The sequence below is a fragment of the Notothenia rossii genome (assembly GCF_949606895.1).
Source record: "Notothenia rossii genome assembly, chromosome: 2".
Taxonomy (NCBI): Eukaryota; Metazoa; Chordata; class Actinopteri; order Perciformes; family Nototheniidae; genus Notothenia; species Notothenia rossii.
Genome location: NC_136904.1, coordinates 87775238 through 87790064, shown reverse-complemented (window position 1 = coordinate 87790064; position 14827 = coordinate 87775238). Strand labels below are relative to the sequence as shown.

At 40.7% G+C, this 14827-nt stretch overlaps 1 protein-coding gene across 1 annotated transcript in view; it reads right to left on the bottom strand.

Moving 5' to 3' along the window:
- parp4 (poly (ADP-ribose) polymerase family, member 4) overlaps positions 1–14827 on the bottom strand; it is a gene marked incomplete at its 3' end in the record, with an annotated part of 35368 nt that overhangs the window by 2663 nt on the left and 17878 nt on the right. Inside the window, exons 14-31 of the mRNA XM_079665795.1 lie at positions 14505–14542; positions 14114–14192; positions 13705–13842; positions 12556–12745; positions 12056–12126; positions 11214–11401; positions 9981–10080; positions 9297–9467; positions 8063–8143; positions 7704–7784; positions 7249–7344; positions 6999–7157; positions 6708–6896; positions 4160–6144; positions 3762–3828; positions 2210–2312; positions 992–1124; positions 4–73 (exon numbers count right to left, since the gene is read on the bottom strand). Of these exons, the coding sequence (XP_079521921.1) occupies positions 4–73; positions 992–1124; positions 2210–2312; positions 3762–3828; positions 4160–6144; positions 6708–6896; positions 6999–7157; positions 7249–7344; positions 7704–7784; positions 8063–8143; positions 9297–9467; positions 9981–10080; positions 11214–11401; positions 12056–12126; positions 12556–12745; positions 13705–13842; positions 14114–14192; positions 14505–14542 (3939 nt within the window). The remainder of the gene's footprint in view (positions 1–3; positions 74–991; positions 1125–2209; positions 2313–3761; positions 3829–4159; positions 6145–6707; positions 6897–6998; positions 7158–7248; positions 7345–7703; positions 7785–8062; positions 8144–9296; positions 9468–9980; positions 10081–11213; positions 11402–12055; positions 12127–12555; positions 12746–13704; positions 13843–14113; positions 14193–14504; positions 14543–14827) is intronic.

The window sequence follows — 14827 nt, the reverse complement described above, 5'->3', positions numbered from 1 at the left end:
GACACACGGGTACTGCCGGTCCGCCCAGCAGACCCAGTCCACCGCCCTCTTCACCTCCTCCCAACGCTCAGGCCTGGAGGAAGAAGAAGAAAGTCGATATGAAAACAGGTTGCCACTCTGGATAGAGTGACAGCTAGTCTCAACAAATCACCCAGACCCGACCAAACAGTGCCCACGTAGTTATAGCCTTTTCTACACTTCTTGCGAGACACTTGATTCTTCTAAAATGGAAGCAACATTCCTTTTCTCAGTGGGGCAAAGATCTTATGTACTTCTTACAGTTAGAGAAAATTAAGTTCTTACTCAGGGGCTCCTCTAACACCTTTATTAGAACATGGAAACCCTTTCTGGACTTGTATGACTCCTTACAAGATCCACTTGATAAGGAATAAGGTTGGATTGAGTGGTGAGCAGTGAGCATTTCATATATATTTATATATTATTGATTCATAATTTTTCTCTTTCTATTCCATTATCATTATTTTTTTTCTTTGTGTTTATCTCTGCATTTTTTTTTTCTTCCTTCTCTGCCCCCCTTGAACTAATTATGAAAACACTGTATTTACTGTTAAAGGGCTCTGCATCCTGTAACTCAATGGGCTAATGGGTGGTGGGTGGGAGAGTGGTGGGATTGAAATTAAGATTTTGATTTGTCAGCATGTGTATGTATCCTTACTGAATCTGTATCACTTGCTTTTTGTCAAAAAACTGAGAAAATCAATAAAAACATTTACCAAAAAAAAATCACCCAGAGAAGAACATTGCAATACATATTGGATATTTTTGCATTTGCATTTATGTTTTAAAAGTCAATGGACATCTCAAGGTTATGAATTGAGAGATAAATGCTTTATTGTGTTGTGATTTGTTTCTCTTCCTGTTACATTTCCTCTTTTCACACTTTGGTTGCAGTGTAAGCCTTTAAGCTTGGAATCAGTTTAGGTGTTTTTATTTAGGGTCTTCATGTTGTTCGATTAAGTTTAGGACAGACCTGGGCAGAGGGGAGTCGTCCAGGCAGAAGAGGGTGCGGAGCAGTTTGCCCTCCTCTATCTTCTCCTCTCTCATCAGCTGCAGGACCAGCAGAGTCGCCACCAGCTTCAGGATGTCTGCATGGGCCTTCACACCTACACACCCACCCACCCACCCACCCACCCACACACACACACACACACACACACACACACACACACACACACACACACACACACACACACACACACACACACACACACACACACACACACACACACACACACACACACACACACACACACACACACACACACACACACACACACACACACACACACACACACACACACACACACACACACACACACACACACACACACGTACAGTACATGCTTTTAACATCCGTGGGAAACAAACTCATCATCATGGCTGAAATATCTGTAAGACTTAAAAAAGAAGAAGCAGTGCAACTATGTGAGAGTCCTCAATGAAAACTGAAAGACAGGCAATCTTTTGTGGACAGAGATGTCACAGATGCATTTTTGTCTTTTCCCCCTTGGAGCCCCACAAACACATCTCTTACATCTCCATTGTGAAGCAGATGTTAATCTCAAACCCTGGAAAAATTAAATCCAAACTATCAGGAAATATACTTGTGCTGAAAAGTGGAAAATGTGGCTTTTGATTGAAGTCTCTACAAAGCAGAGGCATGGCATGATAGTTGTTTGCAATTGTCTCCCTTTTCACACACTAACATGTATAAAATGTGTCAGTTTTGAGGTTATTCTTCTCTTCTTCTCTTGAGTATTAACACTGCTCCCGCAAATTACTTACTTTGAATACTGATTTTACATTCAATATTAAACTTTTCACAAGTAAATACCTTTTAATATAACCCCCAAAGAGATCACTTTGATTTGAATCAAAGTGTTTTTTTTCTTATATTTTGACAAGGAAAGAGACTTAGCTTTTAACAGGTCATTTTGAAAGTCATCTTAATGATTTAAAAACTAAAAACTAATAAATACAAATAGGACATTCTCGTCTGATTGGTTAATATTATAGTGCTTGGAAGGTTATATTAAACTTTAAAGAACATCTTGGCACTCTTCGGCGAATGATACTTCTATCTCCACGTGTAAACCCAATCTTTTGGCCACAGAAAGATGTGGAAATGATCTGAAATGACAAATCCATTCCCACTTTAAAGGCTGCATCAGTTTCTGAGAGTCCTCACCCAGAGACTGGATGCCTTTGTTTTTCAGGAACACGTTGGCGAAGAGGTCCACATCCAAATTAATCAGCTCACCCAGCTCTGTGGTGAACTGCCAGTAACCCTCCTGCAACACAAAGACACAAATTAAATGTTCATTGCCTTCATAAAGTGGTAATTAATTACGCCCCCATGGTTAAAAGTGCCAGCTAAAAAATATATATATATAAATAAAAAAAGTGCAAAAAGGTTAGATGTGTAATGTACAGAGTTGTGGAACTCAACCAAGTACATTATGTTTAATAAAAGTACCTTCAATTTGAACTTGAGTATTTCCCTTTTATGCAGCAAATAGATTTCAGATCACCAATTTTCATTCCCTTCCTGTTCAGTTTAAAACCATGCATCTTAAGATGTGTTTGTGATCTGATGAAGGATAGGAGTTCCCTTTGAGTGTTGAAAAAAACATGTGAATAATAAATACTGAAAAAAGCCTTTTGGATCAGCAGAAAAATGTATGATCACATCGTTTTTTGAAATGTTCAGAGATACATGGTTCTGCAGGACAGCGACAAAGCTACAAACATGATCTTATAGAATATAATTTATTGCTGTAGATTAAACTTGTATGTAAATGAGCTTTACATATAACCTTAACCATTCAGCAGTACATTAACATAAGCATTCCTGCAGCAATACATACATCCAAAAAACACCATGTAATAGTAAAACACTCACTGATGATATATTTCATTGCAAACTTTTACTTACGATGCATTTTACCGATAATGTTTAAATACTTTTACTTAAAGGCGGGGTAAGTAATTCACTTCAGAAACACCTTTTGTTATATTCCATGGAATGCTCTTAACATCCCGACAGCAATGAATATATGAAATGCTTTGACAATAAATACATACAAATATTTCATCTTGGAAGCCGTGGCGCTGTAAAAAGCAAATCCAATTGTCTGCCTCGGCCCGGGTCAGATGATTGGACGGCCTACCTGCCTGTCAGCCTTCCATCTCATGCGCAAACTTATCTCGTGCCCTCATTGGTCATGTGCGCGTTCGTGTGTGTTGGAGGAGGGGCTCTTTAAGGAAGTCTGAAGGAAAGGGCCGATTTTTTTCGGTTGTGTATTTTCAAATTCTAGCGCACTCGAGCCGGTTTCTCCATTCTTACCTACCCTACCTTTAAGTAAGGTTTTGAATGCATGATAAGGAGTGGAGTATTTCCACAGTTAGGTATTAGTACTTTTAAAAGCATCTAAATTATTTCTCCAAAATACTGAACATCGCCAAGTTGCATAAGATTGCTTTTGAAACCCAAATTTGCCCCGCTGTCAGTAAACATATCTCTAACCGCTGTATCGCTATAGTTACAGGGTTTTAACAAGAAGTGCAAAGCAGCCTTCTGACAGCTAATCATCCCAAATGCGTTTCACAAAGAAATGATCAAAGGATCAGAATTGATAAACCATTCAAAGGGCTGTCATTGTATCCTGTCAGCAGGAAAAGAAAAGGTCAACGTATGCACTCGAGAATAGCCGCATGCGTTCATTTTGATATTTTCTTACCGAATGCTGCATTTGGAAGATCTCTGTCCATCTGAGCTTCAGCGCTTCAGGGTCTGCTGACTTCCTCCTGAAAACGACACGATCACAACAGGACACTCTTAGAGAACACTGAATGTTGCGTATTAAAAAAACACACACATAAATCAAAGAATGTAAACATAAATACTCACACATATACTGACTTTCTTTTTTTATAAAACATAATAACATAATCAGAGGATTTACGACAATACTTTTCAGTTAACATGCAGATTAATTGTTAACTTTGTCAACCAAAGCCTATACCACTTTTTTTAAATAAGTAAAGCATTTTTTGTCAACGACTGTTATTCAATAGTTCTCACAGTTTTCTTAGTAGGAGCTTATCTATTAAAACAAAAAAACGTTTAGGGACTCACTGGAATCGTTGAACAGCTGATTGACGCATCTTTGAAGACTTTAAAAAACCCATCCCACATTTACCCCGGAGCCGTCTTCCCCAAGAACTTCCACATGAGGGATCATCTTCTTCAGGCTTTGCTAATGCTCTACCCATGGATGTATGCCAACGTCGCTTTACGTTGACAACTGATGCTTCATCAAGTGGAACAGGAGGGGCATCTTTCATTGGCTGATCTTGTCTAACGGGTTCTTCTTCGAGCGCACAACTCCTGGGACTAAAGCCTGACATTTCTTTTTCAACAGCAAATAAGAGATGAGCTGAGGAGAATAAAGAATCTTCACTTCTGGAAAACCCTCCTGACTGACCTATCACAGGAGATCCAGTCGCACATTCAGTCGTTATATCCAAATCAGAGGCACCGACATGGATATCCCTATCACCTAGAGAGGTGGGACGACTCAAGCTGCTTAAGAGTCCAGACCAGACACCAGAGGAGATTCCTGTTTGAAAGGGAGGTGATAGCTCTTTGATCCTGAGAGCTTGTGATTTCATTTGCGTACTGAGCTGATCCGGCAGGGCATTAGTGCCAAGTAAACTTTGAGCTAGCTTAGGAGCTGAACCAAGGAGAGCTGGAGGGCCTTGAAAGGCGGACTGGCGATTAGAATAGGACGGTGCATTTCCGAATGGCAATACATTCCCTGCGAGTAAAAGTTCAGACGCACGGTCGCTCCTCCTCATCATCATCACATCTGAATCAGTTGCAGCTCGCGTTGCACCGTTCGTGACGCTGAGGGGTCGGGGAACTTCTGCTGCCTTTTGTTCTCGAGGATGAGATGAGGGAATTTGACGACCACCAGGAGGGAGAGGCGCACGGAGAAGAGATTCTTGTGCGAGTCCCTTCATGTAGACCTGTCCTTCCCAAGAACTTCCACATGAGGGATCATCTTCTTCAGGCTTTGCTAATGCTCTACGTCTGGATGTTTGCCTACGTCGCACTGCATTGACATGTGATGCTTCATCAAGTGGAACAGGAGGGGCATCTTTCATTGGCTGATCTTGTTTAACGGGTTCTTCTTCAAGCGCACAACCCCTGAGACCAAAGTCTGACATTTCTTGTTCATCATACAATAAGCTTTCTCTTTGTATTGGAGCTGTGGAGAATAAAGATGCTGCACTACGGGAAAACCCTCCTGACTGACGTTTCACAGGAGATCCAGTCGCACTTTCAGTTGTTATACCCAAATCAGAGGCACCGACATGGAAATGTATAGCTTCTGAAGAGGTGGAAAAACTTGAGCTGCATTCCTGGGTTGCAAACCGTCCTGCACCCCAGAGACCGGAGGAGGAAAGCTTTTGATTGGAAGGTGATAGCGCTCTGTTCCCGAAAGCGTGTCCTACGACCTGATCCAACATGGCATTAGAGCCAAGTAAAATGTCCTCATCATCATCATCGCTCATCTTCATCAACACATCTGAGTCACTTGCAGCTCGCGGTGTACCGAACATGATGCCGTGGCGTCGGGGAACAGGAAAGGAGGAAAGGTTTTGATTGGAAGGTGATAGCGCTCTGTTCCCGAAAGCGTGTCCTACGACCTGATCCAACATGGCATTAGAGCCAAGTAAAATGTCATCAATGTCATCATCATCATCATCATCATCATCATCATCATCATCATCATCATCATCGCTCATCTTCATCAACACATCTGAGTCACTTGCAGCTCGCGGTGTACCGAACATGATGCCGTGGCGTCGGGGAACAGGAAAGGAGGAAGGAGAAAGAGAAAGAGGGAGGGAACGGAAAATAGGTTTTCGGGCGAGTTCCTTCACGTGGAAAGGAGGATGTGGTGGAGGTGGAGGAGGAAATGAGTAATCTGAATACGAATGGAATTCTTGATTCACTGGAGGTGCTTCAAAATCACCCAGGGGGGGTTCACACGATGCTGAAGGTGCCGATCTGTCCACGTAGCAGCTTCTTCTTCTTGTCAGAGAGGCCCCATGCTAAAAAACACAGAAACAAAAAAAAGTCAAAACCTTTTTCTTGCAAATGATAACTGGACACATTGAATTTTTTCCAAACAAAAAGAAATGTTGCAGTATTGCATTGTCCTGCCTCTCTAATAACATGTGAGTGACGCCACACATTAAGGATTTGTTAACCTGCCAATTGGTATGTTTTTGTTTGGTTTGAACAAAGTCAATGCATTACAAATAACAGCTCTATCTGAAAGCGATGCATTTATTGTCTTAAAATAGCAAATGTGAAACAGTAATTTTTTGCTGAACATTTTACGGGAATAAGTCCCCTATCATACAAAGCACAAAGGGAGACAAATGCAACTCGTTAAAGTGTTATTTATTAAATAGGACATATTATCCTCATTTTCAGGTTCATATTTGTATTTTGTGGCTCTCCTGTCTCCATGCTTAAATGCACAAACAATGCTTTATTTTTCAGAGAAATTCCCTCAGGAGGGAAGTTTGGGATTTTAGGGCATCTTCAAATAACAACAAGCAAACTCTTTTGTTTCCTGATTATTATAGTAAATGCAATGTGTCATTACCTTCATGTCGATTATTTGACATCTTTTTAATACATCCAGAGACTCATCCTCAGACACATCCTCAGACTCATCCTCAGACTCTTCCTCAGACTCTTCCTCAGACTCATCCTCAGACTCATCCTTAGCATCCTTAGACTCATCCTTAGCATCCTTAGACTCATCCTCAAACTCAGAGGCATTATCACAGGACTACAACGGAGAGACGAAGGAAGAAAGGATATTGCCAATTAGTAAATCATAACAAGTAAAGATGCTTTTTTCTTAGCCCCTGATTACACAATGTGACCTTACCACAAAGCATGTGGACATCATTTCATATTCATAATCCTCAAAGTCCTCGTCTTCACTGTCCTGAGGAGAACTCCAGCCCATGTAGGGGAGGAAGTCCACATCTTCCTCAGCGAGTAGCTTTGGGATGTCTGTAAAGCCTTCCTCTGGTTGTTCTGAGTCCTAAAACAAGGTAGGGGATGTTGGGTGCTACAAAACCTTCACATCTGGGGTGGAAACATATCAAATAAATAATGCTTTTCATTTAACACACCCTTTCCTCGATGGCCACAAAGCTGGTGAACTGAGACAGGATGGAGAACTCTTTGCTTAACTCGATGATGAAGCGCTTCAGCTCCGCTTTCTTTCCCTGAAACAAAAAAGGTCCTGTTGAACACCACGCACGCACGCACGCACGCACGCACACACACACACACACACACACACACACACACACACACACACACACACACACACACACACACACACACACACACACACACACACACACACACACACACACACACACACACACACACACACACACACACACACACACACACACACACACACACACACACACACACACACACACACACACACACACACACACACACACACACACACACACACACACACACACACACACACACACACACACACACACACACACACACACACACACACACACACACACACACACACACACACACACACACACACACACACCTCATGTTCGGCTTCATTGGTATCCAGGCTTCCATCTTCGTAATCCCTGATGAGGGCCCTCGCAGTGAGCTTGTGAAGAAACTGAACACACACATTAATTCACATCATAGTCTATAATCAACAACAACCTGCATCAGTGTCTGCAGGGTCAACTAGTTAAGATTAGTGCAATTATTTCAAATGGTATTATTTTCAAATGTTATTCAGGATACATGGATTCAGAGGACGTTTTGAACAACTCAAAACATGCATAAACAGATGATCAACGTTACATGGCGTTAGTGTGTGTGTGTGTGCGCGTGCGTGCGTGCGTGCGTGCGTGTGTGTGTGTGTGTGTGTGTGTGTGTGTGTGTTCTTACTGTGCCTCTGGTCTTCTGCAGCTCACTGGTTGAAACCATGGTTTGGAGCTCCTGACCGCTGAGATTTCCGAGCAGGGTGGCCTGTGATAAGTCATTATTTGAGTTATTTATCAAGGGAAAATACTGGATAATATTAAAGCTTTTAAAATATTTTTGCCCTACTGTGTTCATATCGTTGAGCATTGTGCAAAGGAAGCAAACAATTTAAATCAAATTGAGCTCTTGGACATTGTGATTATTTCTTACAAGTTTTGCATATTTTATAGGCTAAGCCAGGGGTCGGCAACCCGCGGCTCTCGAGCTGCATGCGGCTCTTTAAGCCCTCTGCTCTGGCTCCCTTGAGCTTAGACAAAAATAAGAAGGAAATAAAATAAAAGTATTTGTAGGACTATTTAAATTTTGTTGAACGGTTGAAAATGTTTCGTATCTTGTATTTTGAGGTGATACTGTGACACATAAATAAAAAATAAAACGGTTTTAATTAGGTCAACTAAAATATGCGTCATATCCTGCTACAGTCCCGCGCCAGTGGCTTTTCTGACGATCTTCAGTCATAATTCAATCAGTTAACTATTTTTAGGGTGCAGTTATATTTATTTATAAGTGGGTCAATTTGTATTGTATTTTCTTTCCTTCAAATGTGCTGAGGACTCCCCAAGTGCTGTGTTGATTTATTTTAAGTAAGTAAGCTGTTTCCAGTCGTGTATATTAAAGGTCACCTATTATGAAAAATGCACTTTGTCATGTCTTTTATAAATCAACATGAGGGGAACTCTGTGTAAAGAGACTCTGAAAGTTTCAGGAACAAAGATTCTCTCTCTTTTTGTCCTGATCCATTTATATAAAAACCTGTCTGAAAATGAGCTAATCAGATTTTGGCCACTTTGTGATGTCATAACGATGTTTTGGCTTGTGTAACCATTAGCCAATAAGCAACCAAGGTAACCCCCCCCCCCCCCCACCTTATCACCTGAATCTCCTCTTAGAGAACCATTGTGTTCTTTTTAACCAAATATCTCTAAGAGGGGCGTGGGGAGGGGCTCCTTATTTTCATCTAAAGTGACAGACAGAGAATCAGCACTTTGGAAACAGGGCTGAAACAGAGGGGATTATGGGTAATGCTGCAATGATCTGTTTGGTGTTTGGAGCCAAACACTTCAGAGACATGTTTTATATCTGAGACCTATAATATATTGATGAAAAACAGTATAATAGGGGACCTCTAAGTGTGTACCTGAGTGCAGTGCGGCACAAAGCCGTACACCAGGGTGTGGCAGTCATTGAACAGAGCGTGGAGCTGCTTGGGAGCTTGAACAGGAGGGGGCGCTGTCGGGTTGAACTGCTGCCACTTCACTGACACTGAACTGCAGCTGGGAGACGCCATACGATTCAGCTGAGATGCAACCTGCCGCCAAAATCAAAGATAAGATAAGACTTTCTTTATCCCGAAGGAAATTGTTGTGCCAGTTACAAAAATACAATTAAATATGTACATGAAACATAGACGGTCACAGAATTAATGTGAATATAACCAGTAATTAGTAGTGCAACCCTAATTGCACGTTTATCATAGCACATTGTTAATAATAATAATATTGCACATGTTATATAGCAGCGAGTGTTGTGTAATGATGGAAATGATATTTATATTGCACAATGTGGTGATGTGGAAGTTCTCCGTTCCCTTTACTGAAGGGTGAAGAGTTAACAAAGCGTTAACAAATGAATAAAACAATTTTTTTTCGTAATGTGAAAGTCTGTCGGCCCATTTTACAACATTACACGTGTTAGATCCTCTTGGGAAACATGTTGATACTTTCAACACATATCGAGATCATCAGATACAAATTCATGTTTTGCATTGGGTAAAAAAGCCCAATAATGTGTTATAATAAAATGTAAAGCTAGTCAGTCCTACCTTATCTGTCCAGTTGTGTTTGGTTTTTGTGTCGAAGAACTCAAAGGCTCCGCCCCCGGCCTGAGCCAGCGCTCTGAGCATGTGCCGATTGGCTGTCGGGCTGAAATGACAGAGCAAGCATAAAAAAACAGCAACTTTAAAATGTCTGTTGTGAAAAAGAACCTCAGAGTGCAAAGCAAGGCAAGGCTGAATACTAAATGTTTTGTGGTTAAAGCTCAGAGAGTTACAACCCGTATCGGTCGTGGTTATGAGGGAGAGTGAGATTCCTTACACATTTAGTAGGGACATTCCCCCATTTCTGTTATATTTTCATCCAGACTTGTGTTTACATTGTTTTAATTCTTATGTTGTTAGACAGCTCAGCCTTTATGTTTTTGTGTCTCTGGTGTCAGGACATATTTCCAATCATATAACTAGATCAATATTTTTAAGAAAATGTATAAAGAAAGCATAATCAGACTGAATGTTACTTTTGATGGTGTTCTGGTTTTATGTTTCAGTATTTGTAAGCAACTGTGACTGAAAGAATATTGCTTTTATTTTACGTTTGTATGGTTATTTCATTTTTGGTTTGTTATTTTTTTTAAGAAGGGACAGGTAAAATAAGATTTTATATCTGAGACCTATTATATATTGATGAAAAACAGTATAACAGGGGACCTTTAAAACGCAGGAATGTATTCTCCTTTCTGAGAAAATCCCCCTCCCCTGTGTGACCTATGACCATACTTGCCAACCTTTCGACCTCAGAAATCGGGAGCATTTCAAAATGCAAAATTGGGGGGGGGGGGGGGGGTGCTAGTGGATCGCCGGAGCTGTTAGATTAACATTAACATGCTTATTGTAGTTGTAAGTGCACTGCCTTGCGGCCTGTAGCACCGTCCTTGATGGAGCAGATGTGTGGGCTGGACCTGTATTTTACAGGAAAGGCGTGAGCAGAGAGTAGAGTAGTTGTCGTCGATTCTTGTTATATTTTCTGTGAATATCTGTCTCACCCTCTCAGATTTTGAGTTGCGCGCTACTAAAGAGACGTGTTACCATGGAAACCAAACAATGGTGTAGCTGTATTAAAGTCCGAGTGGAAACAGTCGTGTGTAAATCTGATTTTGTCAGAAATCGGGAGAAATGCGGGAGAAATATGACCCCGGGAGGAAACCGGGAGAGGGCAATGAAAACGGGAGTCTCCCGCGAAAATCGGGAGGGTTGACAAGTATGCCTATGACCCTTTGAGACCTGAGGCCGCAGGCGAAGAGGCGGCTGTGCTCGGCGTTGTCTCTGAGCAGCTGCAGGGTGAGCTCTGCGTTCTGGATGTGTCCGTCCGACAGCAGCAGCAGGTTCCTGACGCCGCGGGACGGAGGCAGCAGGCTGAGAGCTCGCAGGGGCCGCCACAGCTCAGTGCTGCCCCCTACTGGAGAGGAGAGCTGGTGGCAGGGAGAGGAGGAAGAATCAGAATCTCAATCAGAAACGGGTTTATAGAGTGGTGCAGTGATGACGTATTTTTGTAGGCCGACTTGGAAATAAACTGAGCATGGGTTCCCTCGACAAAAAAGCAATGGGATTTCTCCATAGGTTTTTGGAATATTGTAAAAAATAAGTTCTGTGTAAAACGAACCTGTTTGACAGCACACATTTTGTGTGCAGCTAAAACAGTTACTTCCAGTATGTTCTGTGAATTACTTTTAAGTCTCTTCAATGACTAGTTTACTTTTCAAATCTAATATAGTATTTTTCTGTATGTCGTTATAGAAAGCCGTAAACTCAAATAAGAAATTCATCTTACACTGACCAATTTTGTCAAGGCACTACTTCTCACTATCGTTTCCTGTTTTATTTTAGAGTTATGAGAAATATATTGTAAGGACTAGTCAAGTTTATCGAGTCCATGTGTCACAGGACCAAGTTCCTGTCATGGCCGAAAACTCAAGTGTAGTATACTGAAAATATGTTGTTACAGTACAGTGATTGGTAAGTTGTTTAAGGTGGTTTAGTCTACAGTACATTACACAGAGAGGTGAGATACATTTTATAGATTAAAATGTTATATTGCTCGTTTTTTGAATGAACCAAAGACTCACCTTGATAAATGTTTCTGCTGCCGGTTGAGCTTCAAAGAGCGGCCGTGCTGTGAGGAAAGCGTCTTTGTGATCTGACAGACAAAAATACAGAAAAAAAAAACACATTATACTTTCGCTAAAATTATAAAGTATTGGTTGAACTGAGTTTGGAATAAGAGGAGACTTTTATGTAAAATAAGTTTTGACTTCAGACGGAAAGTCCCTAAAAGCAGTTTTCTTGTACTTGAAATGTTGGATGTGAAAGCTGACGTGAGAGGAAGTGCTGAAACACGAATGAATGTAAGAGTAAATAACAGATTATCAAAACCAAAGCAGTGTCATGGTTTGTGCCTTGCAGTTTTATTACATAACTTATTCATTTCATTTATTTGGTTCAGTCAAAATACTTTTAGCTTACTCATTAATGGTGAGATATTTTAACATTATCTCACCTTTCTAACTTGTACTTCCCCTTATTGCTTTATCAATTTGACCCAAAATGAATACACATTCAAACTGACCTGTGCCAAATACAATGACATTGAGTTTGGTGTTGTTATCGATTTGTCTGAGGACCTTCAGGGCGATTTTCTGGGCCAAGACGAGAGACTCTCCCTTCATGGACTCCGACGTGTCGATCAGCAAGACGAGTTCATCAGATTCACGCTCGGAGTTCACTTCAAAGTCTGGATAGAAAACTAACATGCTGGCCTAGAGGAGAAAGTGAGAGATGTTTAAAGAAAGAAACAGAGGGAGATAAAGAGAGGCAAGAAAAGTGTATTTCTATAGCACCTTTCAACACAAGGCAATTCAAAGTGCTTTACAAAAATGAAAGACATTAAGAAAATGGCATTTAAAATCAGTCATTAAAAAGAAAAGTTAATCAAATAAACATTAAAAGAAAAAATACATGGATAAAAGTTACAGTGCAGTTTAAGATGTGAATAGTTCAATTAAAAGCAGCGACAAAAAGAAAAGTCTTCAGCCTGGATTTGAAAGTAGTCAGAGTTGCAGTGGACCTGGAGGTTTCTGGGAGTTTGTTCCAGATATTTGGAGCATAAGAACTGAATAACTGCTTTACCATGTTTAGTTCTGACTCTGGGGACAGAAAGCTGACCGTCCCTGAAGACCTGAGAGATCTGGATGGTTCATAATTTAGCAGTAGGTCAGAAATGTATTTTGGGCCTAAACTATTCAAAGCTTTATAAACCAGCAGCAGTATTTTTGAAATCTATTCTTTGACATACAGGAAGCCAGTGTAAAGACTTCAGAACAGGAGTGATGTGATCCACTTTCTTAGTGTTAGTGAGGACTCGAGCAGCAGCGTTCTGAATCAGCTGCAGCTTTCTGATAGATAGTGAGACCTGTGAAGACACCATTACAGTAGTCCAGTCTACTGAAGGTAAAAGCATGGACACATTTTTCCAAATCCTGCTGTGACATTAGTCTTTTAATCCTAGATATATTCTTTAGGTGATAGTAAGCTGATTTAGTAACTGTTTTAATGTGACTGTTGAAACTCAGGTCAGAGTCCATGACTACACCTAGATTTCTGTCTTTATCTGTTGTTTTGAACATTGCAGACTGAAGCTCAGCGCTAACTTGTATACGCTCTGCCTTGGCTCCACAGAGGGATAAAGAGAGGAATGCGTGCAGACAGACATGCAGACCTGGCTGTCCTTGTCGGGGTGTTTCTCCACCCACATCCTGGGCAGGTGGACCTCCGACAGCTTGACTGACACCATGAAGCCACCTGGACCCATGACCTCTCCTGGCAGCACGCTCAACACTGCCTTACAGTCGGTTTTCTGTGGGAATATCACACAAACACACAGAAAAGAAAAAAGGGTACACATGAAGATCATAAAGTGTTTTAGCATTAAGGCATTTTACATATTTTTGGTACACTTTTGTCTGCATTTCCAAACGCATCAAGTCAAGAGAATACATGCTATTTCTATAGAAGTGTACAATATGTGTTATTTGTTGATGTGTGGAGGTACACAGTAAGACAGAGACAATAACTGACAGCCGTAACAATGTCTAAAAAATCCCAAACAAATGTCAAACACAGATTACCTTGATCTTGACTTTATGGCTGATTTGCAGCTTTGTGATCTCATTCGGCATCTCGATCGACATGTCCAGGGTGAACTCTCTGAGAAATAAACAACACATTGAGCAAAGCCTTTAATGTGATGTACATTAAAGTCTACATTACAAAAACACAGTAAGAAGGACAAACAGGCAACGATGAAAAACACATCTTATTTTTCTATCCAAATGTTTAACTGAGATAATGACAAATTATTAACAGAAAAAAGTGTCATTGATGTAATATTTGTGGATAAACAAGTTAATGGACAGTTTGCTTTTTCACAAACATTCAGCACAAAAGGTGTGGTCAAATTGAAGGATTACAATTAAGCTAAAATGCATTAAAATAGTCAAAATACAAAACATAGCTCACCTCGCCTCATCTTTCACACACACCTTCTCCACAGTGACCTGTTGATCAATGCAAGACAAACCAGGAACATTAACAGTATTTCCTTTTCAATGCAGAGCCCCGCACTTAAGTCATTTGTATCTCCCCATTGATGAATGGTTCATGCAGACGTAGGATAGCTTTATGAAGGAAGACTATGAAAAGTCCCGCTTTATTTGATATCTTATATATTTAATTTCTTTCGAGCCAGAACAAAGGAGAAGAAGACTAAAAAAGTAAATAACTCAAACTGATGAAAACACATGCATATATTGCAAAATACACATTGTTTTCACACACACATG